Raw genomic sequence first — 24,288 nt, 5'->3', positions numbered from 1 at the left:
TTCCTGCTACCCCTAAACACGGAATACTTAAGTGCATCGATGGTTAACGACGCGTTCCAGGCGATTACTCCTCAGTCCAGGTCTCTCATACACGGAGTCTCAGTGCGATCTTCGGTGTATTTCTCGAATAATTATCCGGAGGTAGCTTTGCGGAGGAATTTTGGCCAGTTCAAGTCGACGAGAAGGGGGTTGAAGAGTTTTTATTATAGTCAGAATAAAGGATTTTCGAGATCTTTTATTAGGGGTCTTGAAGATTACTGATCGATGACCAACATGAACAATCCTAGTCTCCCCGAAGATGGAACACTGACTAAACCCATCAAGGGCTCACACGATACAGTCAATTGGTATCGAGTGGGTGTCGCCATGCAACCTTCTGTGTATTTTCACAATAATTACTCAGAGGTAGCTTTGCGAAGGAATATTGGGCAGTTAATATACATAAATCAGCGTTAACAAATTTTTATTAAGCTTCGAATAAAGGATTTTCAAGATGAAGAACTTATTAAATCCACCAATAGCTGACGAAATGTTCAGATCAATTGGTATTGAACCCAGGTGTTTCCATGGGATTCCAAAGAGATCTTAGATGTATTTTCCGAGTAATTACCCGGTGATAGCTTTAAAGAGGAATTTTGAGCAATTGAAGTCGACGAATCGAAGTCGAAGAGCTTTTGTTAAACTTGGAATAAATGATTTCTCGGAATTTTTATATCCGATGCCCAACACGAACGACCCTACTCTCCCTCTCTGAACACAGAACACTTATTAAACCCATGTGTACTTTCCGAATAATTATTCGAAATTATTTTTGTAAACGAATTTTGAGGGTCTATGGGTGAGAAGAGTTGGGATTCAAGAGTTCTCGTTATACTCGGGGAGATAAGAATAATATGAAGATTAGAGACGAAGCACAGGATCTTTAGGAATTTTAGAAAAGCGACAAAATGAGATGACGATGGCAGATGGAAAATTACTATTGATCGATGGCCCACGCAAATGGTATGTAGATTATATTTTGAAACGGATTTTTAATAAATTAACGAGGGCAATAAATACATTACTACCTTTGATGACAGCGTAATGGTAAGATGATGGATGGTGGTTTTCAATCTCGGGGATTTACAGAGGGTTGGTGAGGTTATTTTCAGACTATTTGTCAAGAGTGTTTTATGAGCCATGGTTCCAGGAAAAGTATGTGAAATTGCAACTGGATAAACAATACTTGCCAAGTGAGATACCTGGGTATCTTATTTATCGATCAAGATACGACAAATCTCTCGATATAAGAAATAAATTAATACTTGTATTATCTAGTACTCGGATTAGCAACAGCAATTACCTATCTTTCAACTAGAAACCAACGATCACTGAATTTTTATGTTATTCTATCTTCTCACACTACTTCGTTGCTGATCTTCTCCATTGCGTGATCTTCTACACGCTATTCCCCATTCGGGATCCTTGGTATTTAAAACGATACCACGTGCACGCGTTTCCTAATGGAATCATGTTTATAAACCGCGATCTATGGAATCCTGTGAACTTTAAATCTAGGAAAATCTCTTTGCGAAACTTAAAAAATATATTTAAATATTTGCACAACACCTAACAGAGCACCCAAAACGTGATGCCTATAAAATATATACAATATAATACCCCGCAATCATCGGTACAACGTAAAATATGCGAATAAATTGTCATTAAGATACGAAATCGACGATACCAGGATATATTTAAGAAATATCCACGTCTCGAGGAAATTTCACGTTTCCCTCGCTCGACTTCGGCTCTTACTCGAGGAATTTCTTTCGCAACTTCCACCTCGAGGAAGATAATTAGCATTTCGCGCACGTACTAAGGCAGATCAACAAACTATAAATTTCGATTTCGTTTCGCGTTCGTTGCCAGCGTTTATCCATATTTTCCAATTTCGTTTCAACATCTTCGATACCGACTACACGCACGCTTCATCACGCGCTTACGTCACACTGTGTATCCGCGCGAGTAAGCGCAAGTAGCGCGTCCTGATGCTTGGCTATGCACTGTTTGTAATTTCATTCCACGAATGACTTTTGCTTTCGCAACAGCTTACGTTAAACGCGGACGTGCGTTCCATAATTGGCGCAGAATTCGCCTCCTCGTGCCTTTCCGCGTGTTTATGTTAAATCGACGAGCAGATGGGCTGCCAGGATATTTTAGGGAAATTAAAGCGCCGATAGATACACGAAACGAACAAATTATACGTACGAATACGTTTCCGCCTTCATTCGTTCATATTAAATTCCGTAACACGCATTGGTAATACAGTAAATTTGAAGCAAGTGGAATTTAAGAAACTTTTATGAAAAATTAATTAACGTGGAAGATCGGAGGTCCTTTTAAATAAATTCAAATTTATTTCGCGTTTCATTTCCTAGTAAATTTACTTGATTTACTCGATTGTTCTCTTCTTCCAATTTTCCTCTCCCGTTAAAAAAAATATTACTTGCTGGAGTATTAAACTTATTAGCTACATTACTCTACATCAGCTACTATCTCTCGATGCCATTAAAAGCGAGATTTCATTTTTATTCAATTTAATGCGACTTTAGAATAATTGCTGTGGGATCTAAAAATAAGTTAAAAAGATCGCTTAGTTACTCACGTGTTGATATCATACGATGTCAATTCGATTATATTTCGTGTCGGACGAAATATCCGACACCTCGGTGGAAAAATGGCGCAATTTCGAATTTTTTCGCTTCACCGACGTTGTTATAATCACCGTCACGTTCCGGGGTCGAAAATTAACTGTAGAAACCTCGTGTATAGAGTACTATACTTATAGTACTTACAATATCGCGACGTTTACGAAATATCCGACACCTCGAAGGAAAAATGGCACTTAATGGCACAATTTCGAATTTTCTCGCGAGGCCGACGTTGTCGTAATCGTCGTCACGATGAGGGGTCAAAAATTAACGAAAGAATCCCCATGGGTATAATACTATACTCATAGTACTCACACTTTCCCGACAGTTACGAAATATTTGACACTTCGATGGAAAAATGGCACTTAATGGCACAATTTCGAATTTTTTCACTCAGCCGACGTTGTCATAATCGTCGTCAGGTTCCGGGATCGAAGATTAATTGTCGAAACCCCATGTACATAGTACTATGGTTATAATACTCGCAGTGTCGCGACGTTTACGAAATATCCGTCGCCTCGAAGGAAAAATGGCGCGTAATGCTGCAATTTCGAATTTTCTGGCTCGGCCGACGTTGCCATAATCGTCGTCACGATGAGGGGTCAAAAATTAACGAGAGAATCCCCATGGGTATAGTACTATACTTATAGTGTTCACAATTTCGCGACGTTTACGAGCGGACTACGCCAATGCTTGTGCGAGGAAGACACGCGCTTGTATAGGTATAGACCGTAACACTGAAAGCACGCAGGAAATTGTCGCGGAGGTTAAGTGTCAATAAATAAAGCGAGACCGTCTCGAGGCAATCAGGCTAAACTTTACGTTCTATTCTTCTTGATAGTCATTCTACCGATGCCAAAATCGATCCAGACGATGCGTCCAATATCTCTGCGAGGAATTCCTTTTTTTTTCCGACCCCTGCGGATTATGGCAGGTCTCTGATTGCACGGAAAATAGCGCACAGCGGATCCACAGGGGTAAAATTCCGGGAAAATTTGTGGAAAATAGCAGTCGCTTCGGATTTAATGCAGAGTATGAAAATATGATCGTATGGACGTGAATATCTGGTTAAATCTGATATGCGAAGGATAAAATAGATATGATATGCGAGAAACTTCGATGGAGGAAACGTGGGAAATAATGATGGTTTAAAATTAACCCTTTGCACTTGAAAATTTTTCCCTGTAAAGGTATAACAATTCACAGCTTTTCTCGTATTTTTCTAAGCTCGATGACACTATTTATGATAAAATAAGAAAAGAAACTCACGTTATTTCCTGATATTCGTTACTTAAACTTCAAGGGACTAAAACAAACGGTGACTGAGAGGTACCACTCGATAATCTCTTGTTAAGGGTTAATACAAAATATGAAAATTTGATCGAGTATATGAATTCGATAATAAACATTTCATGCTCGTTTGAAATACAGTGGATCTGGCATTTGCTTAGAAGAGAAGTAATATAGAAAATAGCGATCATTCCAGATTTAACGAGGAAAATATCAAAATATGGCTGTATAGATATTAACAATTTTTGAATATTCGCTCGGAATAAATAAAATGGACCTAACAGAAGAAACGTCAAAGGAGCAAAAATAGTATAACTCGAAATTTCAAACAGAATAATTGTTCAACATTCTCTTCGCGAGAATGAAACGAATTTAATATCAAGAAGAAGGTAAGAAATATAAAATTATGAAGGGATATATGCGAGACAATGAATATAATTTCCAAATATAATGGAAAGGATAAAAATCCTGGAGATAATAACCATTTAATATCTACTCGGAATAAACAAAATGAATGTAGCACAGAGTTACTTAAAACTACGAGAAATCTGAAATTTCGTTTTAGCTATAATTCATGTGAAAAAATCTCGTTAATCCAGCCGTTAAAAAGATTCCAAAAACGAAGGAACGGATTTCCTACAGAGGAAAGTGTCTCTCCAAATTCCGGGAAAAATCGGACGGGAGTGATAAATGGAAAATCATTTTCGACTATCGATAATCGCGGAGATCGGATTATGAAGGAAGTGCATTGAATTCCCGCGTGCTCGTTTATTTTTCGAAACCGCTAATTTAAACAGGCTATTCTTCACTGTCACGACAGTGAAAGGAAACGCAATCTTTCCGGAGCGCGGGCCTGTATCGCGATTTCTTTTCGAGCAGAGGCATTCAAATGATCTTGTTACTCAAGATCGATCAATTACGATTACGCTTTCAAGCGACGTGATCATACGATCTGTTCGGGCACGGTGTTACTACCCGGTGAAGTATAAAGTTACCCGATCGATCAATCGTCCTTTACGGTATCGTTACTCGTGTTACACTTCGTAACGTAAAATTGCCCTATGAACTACGAGGCTTCGAGTAATTTCAGTTATGCGCTATCTGTGAAATTGCGGGACCCGCGTGTGCACGACACTGGCGACCGATGTACCGATGAATTTTAATCCAACTTCGATCGTTTGTCACACCTATTAATATACCGAACGGGTATGAACACGGTGACAAAATGACAAATTCCGATAATCCAATGATGTGTCCGAATTTTTTGGAAAATATCTAACTACGAATTGGTATTTTAATCGAGTTTATGCTTCTTTGATGTATGTTCCCTTTTCCCCTTCAGATAGAGAACTGAACAGAGCATTTAAGATGAATCATATGTGTACGTGTAAGTTTATGTATGTTTAATTCGTGTAATTCGAGCACTCTGTAAAAATACTTTACAAAAATATATATAACATATATGTATATAAGATTTAAACAGTACTGAATAACCTTGAATGACCTTGAACAACCTTCAAACACCAAAGTATTATAGGTTAACAGATTCATCTTGAAATGCACTATCCGTATACATAAAAAGAATATATAGCTGGATTACAAAAAATTAGGATCACCTTAGAATCTCGGAAACACGTTCACCTAGCAAGAATTTATGACCCCCATAAGGTGTCCTCCTTGAAACAGAGTAACTATCGTTTGAAACATTTTTTACAACGAATTATAGTTTAGGAAATAATTGAGCGCGAAACTTCGAATGAAACAGGGTGTTATGGGACACCCTGTATATGGTAAGTTAATTTCACTTATATAGACCTTTATTTAATTCTGCTTGGATAACATTTTTTCCAAGAGTCTCGTTGAGAGTCATTAAGGTGTAATTAACGAAGACATTTGTAATCCGAAATTGTGATTGGAAGTGATTCAGCTGTGTCACGTGGTGTTTTCACGTCGCTTTCAAGGGGGCGCCCGCAGATTTGGGCAGATAATTGCCAAGCATCTCGAATTTCCTGTTGGCCCCTATAAACTAGCTCCGTATTAACGAGAAATTAATTTTAGCATACGCATAAACGCAAGGATCGATGGAGATCGATCGTATATCGAATGTACTTTCTAAACTCTCTCTCGCGTGTTACACCTACCACCCAGGTATCGATTTCCACGACTACAAAATCCTCTTTTTCTGATCACCAATATGGCTTGTCGAACGAACGAAGTATTAAATCGTTGGAAAAGTTCCTATCGATTTCTACATTACAGTTTAACGATGAACATAAAACTGGTTACTCGCTGGCTTTTTCTTCATAAAAGTATCTACACAAGTTTCCCCCGCGTACTGGTTACTGCTAGTTAAATTAACTATGATAAACAGACAATCAAAAGCTTCTGCACGCTGCAAAGAAAACTTGGAAATCTTAGAAGAATTTTCCGCGACACTGCCGTGTATAGTCATCGAAACCTGTCTGCTCTGATAGAAATTATACAGAAGATTAACATAAAAGGGCAAGATAAAAATACCTGCCTTTGTACTGAAGATGATCGATATTTTCTTTAGAACAATCGAGCAACTGTAAACCGAATAGCGTTAGAAAGAGTCCACTAAGCACCAATCATAAAAATAAATCCAAGCAAAAGCATAAATAATCGCAATTTTTATTTATCTACTTCAACGAAATATTTCTGACCTAAGTGGAATGAAAATCTATAAATCTATAAATCTCTGAGAATTCCTCTCTTCTTTATTTGCCATGAAACCCAAACCAGCTAAGTTACGCGTCACCAATATAGTTTTAACTCGAGCAATAAACGACGCAAGATTGAACACCTATCTAAACTCCGATCAATTAACAGTCTACCACAACCCAACTCTCTAATTACTCGGACATTACAACTAACACCTGGCACGCGTCGCGCCTTGCACCGTTCTCGATGACCAACAAAGTATCAAACTAGCGCCGGGCGGAACTCCGAGATTGCGGAGAAAGTTGGAACAAGCGAGGCTGATGGTCTCGGTAGTGGGGGTGGACACCTTTAAGTCGGAGGAACTTGCACGCGTCGGAAGATTCGCGTAGAAGGAATTCTATTAAAACTTTCGGCTGCGTCGGACGCGCGCGTTGGTCGCTGGGAAATAAAAAAGTTTCGGGCGTACCCTGGCGGAAGTTGGCGCGGAAAAGGTGCGGAAAAGACGCGGAAGAGGCCTATACAGGAAGAATGGATGAGATGGAGAAGAGAATCGAGATTCGGCGACTCGGAGGAGAGAATCGACCCGGCGTGCTCTCGTTTCGCTTTCGCTCGTCATTTCTGCTCGCTCGTTCGCGTGTTACGAGTGTACACTCGCGACTGAGTGGCACGTAGTAGGCCTGTGGCTACTTGTTGCTAACTAAACCCAGGCCGAGAGTAACGAGAACAATCGTGCCGCTATAAAGATTTCTCGCGAGCAATGGCGCAACAAGCCTCCTCTGTCCTACGCGAACACCGTTGCGATACCGACGTTACCTTTGTTCCCTTATCGCTGTCACACGCGGTAATGCATGCCGGTGATAAATAAAAAGAGCTTAAAGCGTGGCTGTAGCTTGCAGAGCGACGCCATTCTAATTGCGACGCAGCTTTCGGTAGGTACCCCTCTGCCAGGAATTAATTACGGACTTTGGGGAACGAATCTCCCCGGGAACGACTGTTGCCAGCGTGTTTTCATTGGTGGTAATTTATTGCCAGGACTAGTGCAGGCTTTTTTTCATTAATTTATTAGTTTGTTTTATATTAATGATGATCGTGCAGAAAAAAGATTGTAAGAAGAAAAATACAAATAGCGCTGCTTGGTGTATTTATTTGGAGACGTAAAAGATCATGAAAAATTGTTTTAGGTAGGACATGATGATTTTTAAAACGTGCCACGATATACTAATACATTGCAATAAGTCCTGAATATGTCGTGAGAATTTTTGACACAAGATGCAATGGCTATTTAATTTGGAATATAGATCTGCTTTTCTTGGGATTGTCAAACAAAAATTTCAACACTCGATGCAACAACTGTTCGGTGTGAATTAAAATTCTATCTATCTTCCTTCGCCATATGGGCGAAACATATGTATATTTATACAGGTAATAACTTTTCGAGCAGATGGTATAACAATCTCTGCATATTTCGCGGAGAAGTTATCGGAAAAGGGTTAGTAACTTATTCGAACTATACCTAAATTTACGTAGAAAATATCAGATTTTACGTAATGCTACGTAATAATGTTACAAGTGCACCGAACAACATTCTCTATATATTTTGATCGCCCAAAGTGAACATTTTAATTGAAATTTAATACACCCACGCGTTATTATACGCGTAAATATTTGACGAGGCTGTGTATATTTCCCGGAAAGTATGAAACATGATTGGAAATTAAAAATGAGGGAGAACGGAGGGTGCGTTTGAAAGATGTCTACGGTGGTGGTATATAGGGGTTGCTTGCCTCGAGACCGATCGATCCCTGGCTTCTCCAGCCACCCCAACCTGGGGGGTCCTTTCTACCCTGGTCAATGTCACGTTAGATTAGAAATCTACCCGCGTTTTTGCTCCGATACCGAGGTTACTATGTTGCACAAAATCACTCCAAACGTTTTTCGATTTTTCACCATCGAATAATATTTCTACACTGTCGTCAAATATCCTCCTTTCAATCAAACGAACAGATAATAACATCCCTTAAACTATTAAATCTGGAATATTAAATGTACAACGAAAGATGCGAGACAACCTTACAGATCCAAATCAAAATTCGATAAAAATATTTTTCTAAACTACCCTTGAAGATAAAATTTCAATCTAATATTCATCCTATCTATCTATTCTGTTTGTCTATTATTTATCATCGATTAAAAATTATCGAAAATGTTAATTAAAATCATCGTACATTTTTCTTGGGAAAATTTGCATAGAATAATAAAAAATGAAACATTATAATGTTATAATAAATTATGAAACATTGCACCGTTATAGTTCGAAATTATCGGTTGAGAGTGAAAAACTCCATTTTGTGTCCATTTCGGAGAAACAAAAGAAATATGGAACAGCGCCATTGAAAGACAAGATCTTGCTGGAACGGTTTAAACGAGCAAATATTTAAGCTTCGCAGAACAACTGGAATTCACACAAATTATATTTGCATTTCGAGAAAGCTTCCAACAACCCAGTTTCCACGAACTTATGACCAATAATTCCAGCGAAGAATAAACAAAGAAGCTACCGTAAATCGAATGGTAACCAATTCGAACAACCACGATCAATTCTTTCCAGAACTGGGGCATACTTTCCACCGATTCCAGACTTTCCAACTCTAAATCGACGATTTATGCGACTTGCATTAAGGTACATAATCGTACCAATTCTCCACGCAACTTTGCGATCATGAAAATGTTCTCGAATCAGATTGTCACTCGTTCTGTATGACTCAGCGACTATCGAATATTATTATTAATCTTAATAATAATCTTCAAATTGTAAATTTATATGCTTCCTATCAACATGATTACGATATATCGTTAGTATAACTGAGTCAGGAAATTTTCATCTCTCGGTATTATCTTCGGCAAATAAATAAATCCCTCCACTTCTAAATTCGTAATAAAATTTACACGCTAATCGTATCCGAGAAATTTTATTCGTTTATTGATTTATTAATAAATTCAGAGACCAAGAGCTAGGATTAAAATTAATTCCTAAATATAATAATACTAAAATTGATAGACGAGAAACAGGAAAAAAGGCAGGATAAATAATTACAAAGTTAAGTAAACAAGATCTTGAAGATTAGATAGAACATAGAAAATACTCTATCTGATTATTTTACCTTTCTGCCGTCTCACTGTTTCTATGAAACCAGCAAGTTTCGTAGAACTTAATCTCATTAATCTCTAATCCAACCTCTCCTCGAGTTATCAACGTTATCTCTACCTTAGAAATTACATTTTTCATCGATTCGTTACTTTCAAGACACAATTTTTCACGAACCCAATCATTTCCGCCTACAGATAAGACTCGGAACGAACTATCTACTATTAAATCGAACGACCACTTCAGCCACAACTTTCCGACCATTTTCAACCCGATCAAAGTAAAACCTAATAATTAAACAATTCCTTCGCACTTCCTCATTACCTCCTGCAAAAATAAGAAAATAAAAAATAATCGAGAAACCGATCTTTTCGATCGCCTCTCTCCCGTTCGAATTACCAATACAAGCAACGTCCTGTCAATCAGTCACGCCGATCGCACGTTTCCAAAACGTGTGCACCCATACCACCGGCAGCGTGTCCATAAAACGTGGACACCACTTCATTCCCACTAACCGACGAGCAGCCGGCAGATAATCGCGAGTGCAGCTAACGGTAAATTAAAACACATTAAGACAACGCGATTAAGACACTCGGCCGGGGCTGTAGGTTGGAAAGAGGGTGGTTTTTAAGCTGGAAGCCATCACGCGACACGAGCGACCCTAATTACACCGCTATCGTTGGCGGAATCTCATTAGAAGCTGGTCCGCGTCTATCCGAGGTTAGATCAGTCCCTACGTGCATTCCCAAAGTACTCCAGTCTCTCTCCCCCTCCTATTAAAAAAATAAAAATTGAAAAGGGGGGAAAATTAAAAAATTCATTCCCCTTAAATTTCGCGTAATCCAATTGCCTCGAAATTTAATTTAACGTATGCATGCCAACTTAGTTGCTCTTCCATGTCCATCCTGCGACTGCCTGTCTTATATATCATACTAATCTGAGCTAGTTAACGGAAAGTAACGATGGATGATGCCCATTGGTATCTACACGATATACAAATGCACTAGATGGTCATTACCAATGTTATAATGGTGTTTGGAGTGCAAAGGGTTAACGAGAATGCGAAAAATTGGAAACGAGGAAACGACGATCGGTGTTCGAGGCGAGTGTGAAAGATTGGCCGAGGAAACGACAAAACGTTGCGTGTTGGGTGCGATAAAAACGATAATGTGTCGTTAAGGCAAGGTATATCTGTGGAGGATGTAAAAGAAGAGGCATTTACGAGTCGGGACGGTATATGGGTCACTAAAAAGTGGTTGTTGAAAGAGAAGAAGTAGTGCGACACCGGTGCACAGTGGTCGTGGAGGAAAGTAAAAATGTCATACACGCGCGGAGAAAGAGGGCTCTCAGCGAGGAAGAACTCTTTTTGCCTAGAATGTAATTTTCCGTTCCTATCCCGTATGCAAATTACTTTTCTAGCGTATGCCGCTTTTTCCAGCCACGGCGAGCCTAGTTTGCCATATTTTACGATTCCAGAAAATTACGCAGTCGCGGGATATTTTTTGATACGCGTACACGTAAGTTTTGGACAGTTCCTTATGCGAGATAAGTAAAAAGAAAATCGAGAGGAAGAATTTTGATATTTTTCTAGAGGTTTTGTCGTTCGAGACTTAGAATAAATTAGGAGATTAAGGGTTATTCTAATTGGGAATTTCATCTACCCATAATTTGTACGAATTAATTTGACACCGTGAAAATAATACTACAGCACGATGTAAAATAAAACTACAGGGAAGAGACAAGGAAATTTTTTCCTCGCTTGGAAATAATAGAATAAAGAGCGAAGTTTCAACGTCGCGTCACTTAGCCAAGAATTCTCCTGAAATAATTATCGCTCTTTAAATTAAGCTAAAAGGTATCAAAGGATCCTGCGAGATTATAATTAACTCGTCAGTGTCGACAAGGATGACTATTAATCACTCGATCAACTATTAATACCTAGACATCTTAATTCTATGGCAGACATATTATGCTGACATAATGATAGAGAACGATCCTCTGTATGCTTAATTCACTCCCCATTACTTTCTCTTGACACAAGAATCTACGATTACCGGACCATCCAAAAATCCACGTAACTAAATATTAATAAAAAGAAACCTCGATCTACTGCAACGAAAAACAAGAACGAAGCTAAAAATTCTTTTCCCAAGCGATTTAAAATTAAATAACAACGCGTTTCACGCTTCCAACATGAAGATTTCATATAATGCAATACCAAACTAGTTATTCCCTTTATTCCTACAACGCTTAATTAGAAACGGTTTATTAACCGCACTTATCAAGGAAGCCGCGATTAATTACCGGATAACATCTAATTAATCAAATGCTTAACTCGAGTCCCATAATTAATATCGCTAATCCAGTCGCAGGGAAACAATATGCGCGAACAAAGGCTTCGAGCATGAGCTAAACGTGAGCGGCAACCGATTCCACGGATTATTTCCCGCGTTTTCCCGCGAGAGGCGCTGCCTGTAATTTCTCCTGCGCCATGGCGGCCGGAGAGGAACAAGAAAAGCCATGAAGAATCCGTGAGGCGCGTGAGGATTTCCAATTTTTTCGGATTACACCGTAAAAATCTCTCGGTATCGGCTTCTTCACGAAATTACCCGGACAACCGGCACGAATGGACGAAATATTAATACCGATACGAAAGTGGGTCGAGCACCGGTGCTCGCTCACGGGCCTACTACACGTTGAATCTATCAAAATTAAACGGAGAAATTTCACGATTCGTAAAAAGTGCCTTTTTTCCTCTGCATGATACGAGAATCGGAGAAAGAAACGGTTGGGTAATTTATATCGTTAAAATCATTAAAACGAAACGCGGTATTAACATCATAGGTCGGTTCATTTTGAAGGAAGCCGGTGAAAATAAAGATGGGAATTTATTTCCACTTTTAATTTGCTCCTCCGTATATGGCTAAAATGTATAGCCAAGAAATACCCTGTTTTAAAAAATTCCCTGCATTCCTACTTTGTATTTAAAAGAAGGTTTCACGTATGCATAGGAACGAATCATCGAAAAATTTGTGACTCATGCCAAGTATGTATCGTATCTTTAGACACGGAGTAAACGTGTTTGGGTACCTGCATGTCTCTCAGCTTTAATTTCTCAGGCTGTGTCCATAGAGCATTTTCTATTTACTTCGAGGATGCGTCTTTATGAAGTTAATAAAATAAATTGAGCAATTGTGGTGAGGTAGATAAAAATTCTTAGAATAGGGGTTTCACCGGGTGTTTCAACCCCTAACAGTACCATCTGCTTCATTTCGTCGTCACTCCCTTCCTACTCGCAGTATTTCGAGTAACACGGATTTGCAGGATAAATTAATATCGAAACTACCGGGATCATGGGTTTTAATTGTAAAATACCTGCTCCATTTATTACTCAAGGAAGGTACATCTGTCTCTGAGTGCTTCTCTAGAGAGACTAACCGACTCGTGAGAAAGTATCAAGAAGGTATGTGTTCCCCTAAAACCCTAATTTTTATCTAATGATTATATAAACATTCGTTCTCGAAATTTTGATCTTTAAAAAAAAAAACAATTTTTATACTTTTTCGCATATATTCTCGATTTACAGTCTTGATAACGAATGCGCAATAAATACAGCGCGATCCTCCTGCACCCTACGCGCAACTGCTACTAAAAACCTAACCTCAAATTAGACTTGCATCGAAACTTGGTTCAAACGTGGGATTCTTTCAATTTGTCGAATACTATATTCCGTAGAATTATTCGAAACACGCCACAGACCATACTATACGTGTATACAGGTTCGTTTGAGTCCCGTTTCGTCAGAGATCGTTCGAGGTACCACGAATTCCGTAATTCCTCTTCTGCGGTTGATACTCCAACAATTAGAGGCATTTCTGCCGGAGACAAACGCGAAGAAACGAGGAATTTAAATCACAGTGCATATGCAGCCGTGGAGCAGCGGCGTATATGCATTTTCGTCGTCAAAGAACGCAAATGCCGACACACAAAGCGCGATACCACAGAAGTCACGGTATTCGTGACGAGAGGTCGAGAGCGGCATCGTTAACACATAACGCGATCGTTAACACAAAGCACGCGCCCGAAGAATAGTAAATCTACATCATTAAAGTTCCTTGCTCTTTTCCATCTTGCAAATAATCGCGTTCATTTCCACCCGCGCAACAATTCCCTCGAGAACGTTGGCTGTTGAACTTGGAGTCCTTTAATTAGGATAACGCGATCAAGAATTCGTCGATCCGATTATAAGAGGAATTTTTCACGTTACCCTGCATTCGGATCTATTTTTGCTTCGAAGGAAATTTTATAAATTGGATGCTTCCTCGAAGCTAGGCTGAATGACCCAATGGACTGGTGTCATGGGAACCTATGGGAACCTTGCTGAAGGGTTCGAAGGGTCACTTTTCCACAGTCCAACGTGCAGCAGGCAACACAGAAAAATTCGCGCCCCGTTCATACCATTAAGAAATTTAAAATAATATTAAGAGTGGAAATTCTTGTTGAGGATTATTAACTCTTTGCATTCGAGAGGCCCCTCTCTGTCACCATTTAATTAGATTCTAAAGATCAATGTTAATTAATATATCAAATTCAAAATTACCTAACGATACGTGCAATGTCGAAGTAAAATAATTCTACGTCTTAATTTGCATGCGATTTCTTATTTACCATTTTAAAAATATCCTCGACTTTATGATAGAAAATCTTCGAATTACTATTTTTCTATTTCTACGTCTTAATTTGCATGCGATTTCTTATTTGCCATTTTAAAAATATCCTCGACTTTATGATAGAAAATCTTCGAATTACTATTTTTCTGTAACGAAAACATCGTCGAGTGCAAAGGATTAACCTCATCTTACCACACGGTATAATATATACCATTGGATGGATTTAAGGTGTAAGAGGAAAGCTTCTATGCTGGAAAAACATTTTTGTGTCTGAACACGTATCGATGAGAAATAATAATCCAAAAAATTGTGGTGTATCGTTGTAGTTAAATGTTATATGATTTTTCTATGTCGATAACACGAAATGGAAATGCTTGTTTAATTACAAGTACGTATATCGAATGGACAAATGGCAGAGGAATAGCTGTACAAGAGCCAAATAGAAAAATATTCCGATTTTGATATTTCATTTACTATCGTCCATCTTAAATTTAACGATCTTCGTGCTCCGCTAAATAATTTATCCGAAAGAAATTCGTATCGCATGGCTGTTTAGCTACGAAGAGGACGGTTACCCCACTTTAATTTCCTTCTAATTTCCTCCTAATTTCGCTTCCTACGAAACGTCAACTGCAGCTTGGAAAAAGCTCGAGCACCCTCGCCGTATATCGATCACATTCGAGCTTCCTCAAAATCGCCAGGCTGACCCGGTTTTCCTTTTAAAGCGACCTCGAAGCCCTTTAACGTGCCTCTGACACGCGACATTAATCTCTTTACGTTGCAAATACTTTCGTCCATTTATCATACTATCGACTTCCCATCTCGATCTTCCTTTCTTCCCTCCGCGATCGCGCTTCCGGTCACGGAGATCTGCGAAATCCGCCACCGCGGATCGCGTTGCAAGGCATTTGCATGGAACACGCGTGATAAAATCGCGTAACGACGGCGGTGAAACGCGTACAGGGTGCTCGCGTTATTACCACCTATACCGATCTCACGGGCTATAAAATCGCATAAGCTAATACTTCGGATCTGCGATGGATCAGCGAAGAAACAACCATACTCGTTTCGATACCTAGCACGAACAAGTAATCCAAGTAACTGAATTTCTATAACCACTGTTATACTCTGCAAAAATTATGAAATAATCGCGATAGTAAACAAAATAGCAGAATAAATCGAACGTAATTCCCGAGATCGGAATGCAATCGATAAAATGACATTTAATCGAACCCGTCACTTTGCTATTTTTATCATTTTATTAACGACTTCGCGTAACCATAATTAACCCTGCGTGCACTCTCGCATACTTATCCGCGTGGAGCAATAACGTCACCACCCTATATATCAACGCGCAGAGAATCGTATCACGCTTGGAGCATTTGTGTAAACTCGCTTAATCGATACGCAAATAAACGTACGAACGATTAAGAAGTATTTCTGCGAACGATCTCAACGCATTTATTATACCCGCGGCCATTGAGCAACCGACGCGACGGTACACGCGTCTGTAAATGGCAACGAATGTGTGCCAATGTATCTTTCTTACGTACGCTTTCGCCGTTATCTTAAACAGCAATTAATATCAAGGACGAGAATAGAACAGCAATAGTTTGTTGCCGAGAGGAGATGCGAGTTCCTTTCAGACGCGGAACGATGGTCTAAAAGCGGAGGGTGATTCAGTGAAAAGACGTCTCCTTTCATTGTTCTCCGTGCAGTTGATGGAAGGTAAGAGGAAGAAGCGTTTAAAACGGTTATTTAAATATCGAGGATGAGAGCAGCGTTTTCTGCCCGACGTAATAATAATAGCCATAACGAACGGAATTTCCAAGTTCAAGGCCCACTTGGGCCTCGGATCGAGATATCCGAGTGGATAAATCTTTAGCCGGTCCGAGGGATGAAATTAAATTTATCGTCCTTTAATGGCGGAACAGCGCAGTTCATATTCTTTAATTTATCACCGATGTTATCAACTTTGGATAATTTCGGTCGTTTAATCGGATAGTCGAAGTGGGTATAATAAATCAGGGCAAGAAAGATCGAGATTTTTCCTGGATACTTAATGTGGCTCGCTTTTTGGAAAAGGTATGGATTAATAATTAAATAAAGGTCTATCTAATACTCACAGAGGGAACACCGTTTCAATGGAAGATACCTTGACTATTTCTAATAGACTCCTGTCATAAGAAGACTTCGTTATCCTTGTAATTGACAATTTTATAATAATTTTTCGTTCGCGTAATTTACTAAAAATTAAATACTGAAAAATCCTCGGCCTCCCCTATCGCCTGAAAAATAATTTAAATTTTTCCCCTACTCGAATGTCAACTCTTTGCATTTGAACTTTCATGTTGTACATGTGATACTCTTTTTTCAGAAAATAAAGTTCCTTGAGTGACGTTTTTTCGATGCTGCGAAGTATATCGTAAGAAGACTTCTCTATCCTTGTAATTGACAATTTTATAATAATTTTTCGTTCGCGTAATTTACTAAAAATTGAATACTGAAAAATCCTCGGCTTCCCCTATCGCCTGAAAAATAATTTAAATTTTTCCCCTACTCGAATGTCAACTCTTTGCATTTGAACTTTCATGTTTTACATGTGATACTCTTTTTTCAGAAAACAAAGTTCCTTGAGTGACGTTTTTTCGATGCTGTGGAGTGCACGAGGAGAGACATGAAAGTAGAAGTTGATAACCTAATTTTGTAAAAATATTTTTGTATATCTGGGGTCGTTTACGGAGATAAAAAATCGTGTAACAAGTTACGAGAGAAAGTTTCAATGGCGCCTCTAGTGTTGGGGACTTTCGAGTGCAGAGGGTCGGGACACGAGTATTATACGTTTGACATTGAAAGAATACTTCAACGACTGGAATTTTGGAGATCAAGGTTCTATGGATGGACGACAATGTTTCTGATCGATTCTTAAATCAACCTCGATAATCGATAATGAAATACAATTGAATTTATTGCCTCCTAACATTCAGGACGAGAATAAAGAAGATGGGGATGATAAGATAAAATTAAATATTCTACTACCGATACTATAATTATTAACCCTTTGCGCTCGACGATTTCTTGGCTAAAGAGGAGTACGAGTTGAAAAATTTTCTTCCATAAAGCTGACGATATTTTTTCAGCAGCAAATAAGAAATCGTATAATAATTAACACGTAGAATTATTCAATTTCGATACCTCGCACACTCTTACATTATTTTAAATTTTATATATTAATTAACCCTTTGCACTCGACGATTTTTTGGCTAGAGAAGAATAGAAATCCAAAGATTCTCTACTAAAAAGCTGACGATACTTTTTTGAGCAGTAAATAAAGAATTGTATAATAACAGAATTGCAGAATTATTTGATTTCGATATCTCGCACACTGTTACGTTACATTAAATTTGATATATTAATTCATATCGATCTTCCAAATTTTATGAAATGGTGACTGAAGCTCACCTCTCGGGTGCAAAGGGTTAATTATTATTAAATGCTACTTATTCGGTAGATACAAATACCCAAGTGTATGCGATTTTCGTACACCTGACTAACATTAGAACTACTGGCCTGCAATGTGCACCTAAATATAGTCCATACCTGAATAGTTGAAGCGGTATAATAAAACTGTATCTCTATCTATGGATATTTATGATTACGAGGAGCAGAAAATATAAAACCAGTCATTTCGAGCAATTTAGCAGTTCTAATATTAAACCACCTGTTACGTAGAATTAACCAAGTATGACTCAAAAAATTCGCATCCGCATTCGCAAATACGAATGAAATCGTATTATGAAATTCGTAATATCACGGTTAGAATTGTTGAAGCATGTCCGCCTGGCAATAATTGAAGCTCGCAGAATCGATAGTCCCGATCGACCTACACACACGCGTATGCACATACAATGATTACAGCATTAATTCGGAGCGTTACACGCGACGAATATCTGCTATGAAAATCACGATTATGTCTTACAAGCACCGCACCGTCATTCTCCTATCCCTCTTACACGCGTTCGTCAAAAACAGGTCATCCTAACATTTCTCCAGCGGATAAAGGCCAAGAAGAAGCGTGTTTAGACGATTTCAATGGACAAATATGACATGGCGAAAAATTTCGTCTCATTTTTCCTCGTTGCTGCTGAGTCATTGATATTTTTCAGCGAATAACGAATAGTTTAGTGTGCCTTTGTATACCTTGTGTCATACTATATGAAAAGTATGTTAAAATGAAAGTAAAATAAAGAATTATTAATAATTCCCATTTCCTATTATTTTAAATGGAAATCTGATTATCTCTACGATCTTGACTAAAGAGAGGTAAGGATAGAACAAAATTAAGTAGAATTTATGAAACGATGAAACAAAGTTTAATTTATCTACGCTTGCAATTCGAAGAATATATTTATTTTAGTAACTAATACCACTCTAAATTCGATAAAAGCGGGTTTAATGGTATTTATTCGCCGAAATAAATTTTCCACGTTCAAAAACCGAATCGGAAACACGAAACAAATGAAGCGAAATGCTTTCTCTATTATTCAGAAACGACACCACGAAACTGGAATTTCGTTTCTATGGTACGACACTGATACAAGTGCGAAATAAAATTGCAATAAAATAGAAAGAGGATTACTCTAGTCATCTCTTAATATTAGCGACGTGAATTTCACTGCACGCTGCGTGTGACGCGTTAACGTCATCAAGAGCGATGATTACGGGTGAAAAAGTGGAACCGCGCACCGTGCGTTGAAGTCATCAACAGCACTGACTTTACAGCGAAAAGTGGGAATTGAATTCGCAGGCACGCAGAGCGAACAGCACAACGTGGACTTTCGAAACAATCGATAAGAGCCGCCTTAAGAATTCTCTGGCCACGTACGTCACGCACCTTTCCACGAACGATAAACCTGAAACGAGCGTGCCGTTCAAGTTCGACGAAATCCGCGACAGTGAAACCTGCCAGAACGTGAGGTGGAAGCGAGTGTTGCTCACCGAGAAGTACCCGGAAAATCCGCTCCGTTTTAGCAACGATGACTCCGCGTTCGTCACCGATTCCACTCAGCGAATCGATGCTCCAGGTTCGACGAAAACTTTTATCATCTGAGTTTTCGACAATTCTGTGACAACTGTAAGCAGTGAGTCCGATGTCCTACATTTCAGAAGCTCGGAAATTAATTGGAAAATTAATTTCAGAGCTACGTCCACCGATTAGGAATTGCGAAGAATTTCTAGTAACTTTGACTAGGAATAAATTTTGAAGAAATATTCGAATCTTGAAAAATGGGTGATTTTAGACGATGTTCTAGAGATGTCTAAAGAATAGTAAATAACGAATCGATGTCCTAATTTTCAATAATTTTGAAATTAATTTTCCAACTGTCCACCGATTAGGAATTGCGATGAATTTCTAGTAACTTTGACTGGGAATAAATTTTGATGAAATATTCGAATCTTCAAAAATGGGTGATTTTAGACGATGTTCTAGAGATGTCTAAAGAATAGTATATAACGATTCGATGTCCTAAATTTCAGTAATTTTGAAATTAATTTCCGAGCTTTCCACCGATTAGGAATCCTAGTGAATTCCTTTCTCCTAGTAATTTTGATTGATGATAAATTTTTGCGAGCTAGTCTAATCAGAAAATGACCGAATCCACTCGATGCTCCAGGGATTTCTATTAATTTTAGGCCTCCAATTTTTCCATGCCGTGAAAGAGTGGGCGATTTTAATTAAATTTTAGTCCCTCGGGTTAACAACGAATTTTAATAAAGTATTCTGCTCTATGTGCTCCTGTATCTTTTTGGAGTAACCAAGTTCGTCGATATTCCGATCAGCTGAAAAGTTTCTATCAGTTCCTTTATTCCGGATTTCTCTAATTTATTGGTGAATAAATAATCGTGCTTGGCAAATGCGATGTTCCATATCGGTCAAGGGTTTTGGTCACAGAGTCGTACGAGACTTTTATTGTTTCGAGCTAAGTAACGATTGGAAATGGGTTCATACAGGCGATCGATGCCAATCGAGCCAATGATCGCGAGCAGCAGTGATTGTTGGCTGCGATTTCGCTTTTCTAATTGGAGCGGAATCCCGAGAAGAGAAGCGTTTGCTAACAGGGTGATGATACTGTTGATGGAATTAATGGTATTGGTATGTGTGGTTGCGGTTAAACCGGAATACACCTGTATTGTTTTCCACTGATCTAGAATATTCGATTGCTTCGGACAATGGACGTAAATAAAATGTAGGTAGCTATTATTAGACTGGTATTATAGGTAGGAAGTATATTAGGATGATTATCTACAGATCGTCGAATAATTTTGCGAAATTGCTACCATCAAAGGGAACATAGTCGAAATAATATATAAATTTTTTTTTTGTTTAACCTAATCGAAAATTAAAAATAATCGACTTCAAACCTAACCATCGTATCCCTATTAGGTATACATTACGTTATATTTATAACGAAAGAGAAAATATTCTAATTTTTTAGAGATAATAATAATAAAAATAATAATCTAATAATTTTTTAGAAAAACTTTTGGAAGATATGAGAAAATGAGGGAGAAAATATTGAAATACCCTGATCCAACGTATGTTAATTATAACGGTAACGTGGATAACTGCATTACCATTATGATATTCATCATTGCGAATTAAAATGAATTATTCGAAGCAGGTACAGTGATATAAATAATATCAGTAAAAATTAACAAACTCGACGGTATTAAACGTAACCGTGCTTGGATAACAGCTATCGTAAAGGGATAATAAAAGACCAATTCCGAGAAAAATGTCTACCATGTTTAATCAAGGAAACATTTGCTTCATAGAAAGACGCCTTAAATAACTTTATTCCGGCTAAAAGGTGAGATAACTTCCTTTTTTCCCAATATTCTGTAACCGAAAGTCCCTTTCATTACATGTTAGTATACGTAGTACACATTCAAAGCTATTGTCTGCTCAATGCCATTCTCTATCTTTCCATCGTCTTCCTATTCTTGCAAAAAGTTGCGTACGTTTGCCGTGAAACGCTTGTTTACTTTTACACCAATGCGAACAGGTATCTGAAACCATAACAACTTGTTTCTCAAGCGACCAAGGTTTCTCGATCGTTCCAACCGTACCCTTGACGATATATTTTTATTTTTCCTATTTTCGTGTACCTTCACCGTCCCTATATTTTTCTCGATAATTATTAACCTAAAGCTTGTTTAAAAATTACTCCGAGCCCCGAAATTATCGAATTAAAATACATTCGATTTTTATTAAAACAAAATTCTCTTTAATTTCAATTTCGAAATTAAAATTTATTTTTAATTCTCCGAACGAAGATTACTTCGTCTCGCATGTAAATAATACGTCGAGTCTATACCAAGAACAATAAATAATAAACATGGCGGCTGAAAAATTATTGACCGGCACGACAACGTTGTCGCTACGTAATCGCCTATGAAAACGAAGCAATAATATCTCTGCCTATAACGCTCCAGCTCGATAACCGTTTTAATCAAATATCGTCCGATATCATACCATTTAACCTCAACAGAAATTGTAACAAGTCGCGAGAAACGCAGTTCTAAGTACATTTTATCAAACAAATATCTCTTAGCCGGGCAAGAAATTCGAAACACGTTTGCGATACGCCATTACGCATAGCTGACACACGATGGGATCGCGAGTTCAAAATAATCGACTGGAATTCGATTAATCGATACTCGTGACATTATCGATGGACTAACCTGTCGTCCGATGCTAATTACCACTGACGTTTATTACACTGGGAGGGACCGTGGACGTGAGCGTGTAATATTGACACAACGTGATGCGACATAAGAAACTTTCTGTTCCCACAAGACTAGTATGTTCTTGAACCGGCAACTACGAACCGCAAATATTTGTCTTTTCCACGCCATCTTGACAGGAGTGGCGCGCTGCTCCAACACTACGACACGATACTGTTATAATAAGCACTGGCAATATCGATGATTCTTAACAGACTTCACACGCTTTATCGATATTCCAAAAGAAACTCGTACACTTAAATAACCGTAAGACAACGATTATCACGTTCGCGTCCACGTAACGCGAAACACGCGAGGTTGTCCGACGAAGAATCTCGCAATCGCTATTTGGCGGTTACGACAAGTCTGAACTTGTCACATTAGCGAATCGATATAATCGAACGGTCACGCTCCGCTCCTACGTCGCGTTAATACACATATACGCGAAAGCCTCTCCATGATGACGAAACGAGTTTACGTTACGAAACCGACGAAGAATGAGAGAGAGAGAGAGAGAGAGAGAGAGAAAAGAAAAATAAAGGCGAAATTCGTCGGAGAATATTACGCTGAAGGAATTCCTGGAAGACATAAACAAAGCGCTCGCGTGTCACCTAGACGGAACGTTCGCTTGTCGTCCGTCGGTAAAAACACTGCCCGTATCGAAACAGGCGGACTTTCAGGTTGAAGGTCACAACGCGGAACGAATGAAATAATGGACAGCACGTATAACGAAATTGTGTCGCTTACCTGATTCAGAGTCGTAGGAATGATGTCAGGGGTTTGTGGTAACATTTTGCCGGTGATCTGTGGTCGACTGCCCCTCGAGTCAAAACGATCTTGCAGCACACGCGATTGGTAGCATAATATCCTGACCAGAGAACGGTAGAAAACACCTTGACAGGATACACACAAGGATCGATCACGAGCGACTCGACACTAACCGTTTATCACTGACCGATTGTCTTGACGCACTACTCCTTTACCACCTGACGGTCTGTACGATCTCTTCGATAAAGTAAACCGATCGTTCGAATGTTCGTCGTTCACGAAAATACGATTGATTTTTTCCGCGTCGAGAAATAAGCGACGAAGCGAAGGAACACTCCCTCTCACCACGAAGTCATGCGCGAGACTGACGGGTCCGGGCGGTGTAGCTGCGGCCGAGCATAACCGACCGCGGACGGAAACAGCCGAACACCTATCATCCCCCCGAATACGCACACACCATGGTATTTCTGAAATTTAATCGCTATCGACTACCGATGAAGGAATTGTCATGGGTATCGTCGCTCCAATTCCTGCTAGATATTATAATTTTATTATTATTAGCCTTTTTATCGGTGGGAAAAGAAGAATATATCTTTCGAGAAATTTCGCGTGTGTTGCACGGGTAATTAGATGGCGCCAATAATTGAAACTTTTAAATCGATACCGCGTTTTCTTAACATACACTATGTATACAATTCGCGTAGAAATATTAATCGTAGTTGATACAAATAATTTCTAACCTAGCCTTTCCATAAACTTGATTACCTACAGAAATTTACCGCTACCACACATAACCTCAAATAACCAATCGAAAAAACCAAATTACGATACTCGCGTATTAAATTCCGAAGATTAAACTTTTCCACCGCAATGCTTATTAAAATTACAAAAAGATCGTTCAATATTACCCGTATTTTTTTAAATCCTACAATTTTTCCACAATTTCTCCTCTCCTCTAATTTCGTTAATTCGTGCACGAACTATAGACACTGCGGTGCAATTCGCTATCTCTGTAACCCCTGTTATTTTCCCACTTCTTTCATTATTCCATTGTCCTGTGACATTCCTCTCGGGTTAAGGACGCGAAACTGTGCCATTTCGTTATTATATTATCACATATACGTTTCTCTAGCTCGGAAATACAGCCTCGCGAATTAAAACCTGTCCGATACACCAGTCCACGGCCGCTACTGTACGAGGACGGTTCGTTCTACGAAATACGACTTCATTTCTGAAGGAAGGGGACACTGGT

At 38.7% G+C, this 24,288-nt stretch overlaps 1 protein-coding gene across 2 annotated transcripts in view; it reads right to left on the bottom strand.

Annotated features, from left to right (window-relative positions):
* p130CAS (Serine_rich_CAS and FAT-like_CAS_C domain-containing protein p130CAS) overlaps positions 1–23,365 on the bottom strand; it is a 183,540-nt gene extending 160,175 nt beyond the window's left edge. For both annotated transcript variants that reach the window (XM_017901626.1, XM_017901627.1), the window contains exon 1: positions 23,016–23,365. In XM_017901626.1, coding sequence (XP_017757115.1) covers positions 23,016–23,060 — 45 coding nt within the window. In that variant the 5' untranslated portion in view covers positions 23,061–23,365. The remainder of the gene's footprint in view (positions 1–23,015) is intronic.
* Positions 23,366–24,288: the final 923 nt, after the last annotated feature.

This window comes from Eufriesea mexicana, unplaced genomic scaffold (genome assembly GCF_001483705.2).
Source record: "Eufriesea mexicana isolate 0111107269 unplaced genomic scaffold, ASM148370v2 scaffold1741, whole genome shotgun sequence".
NCBI classification, from domain to species: domain Eukaryota; kingdom Metazoa; phylum Arthropoda; class Insecta; order Hymenoptera; family Apidae; genus Eufriesea; species Eufriesea mexicana.
Note: the sequence above shows the minus strand (reverse complement) of the source record. Positions and strands in the feature narration are given on the sequence as shown.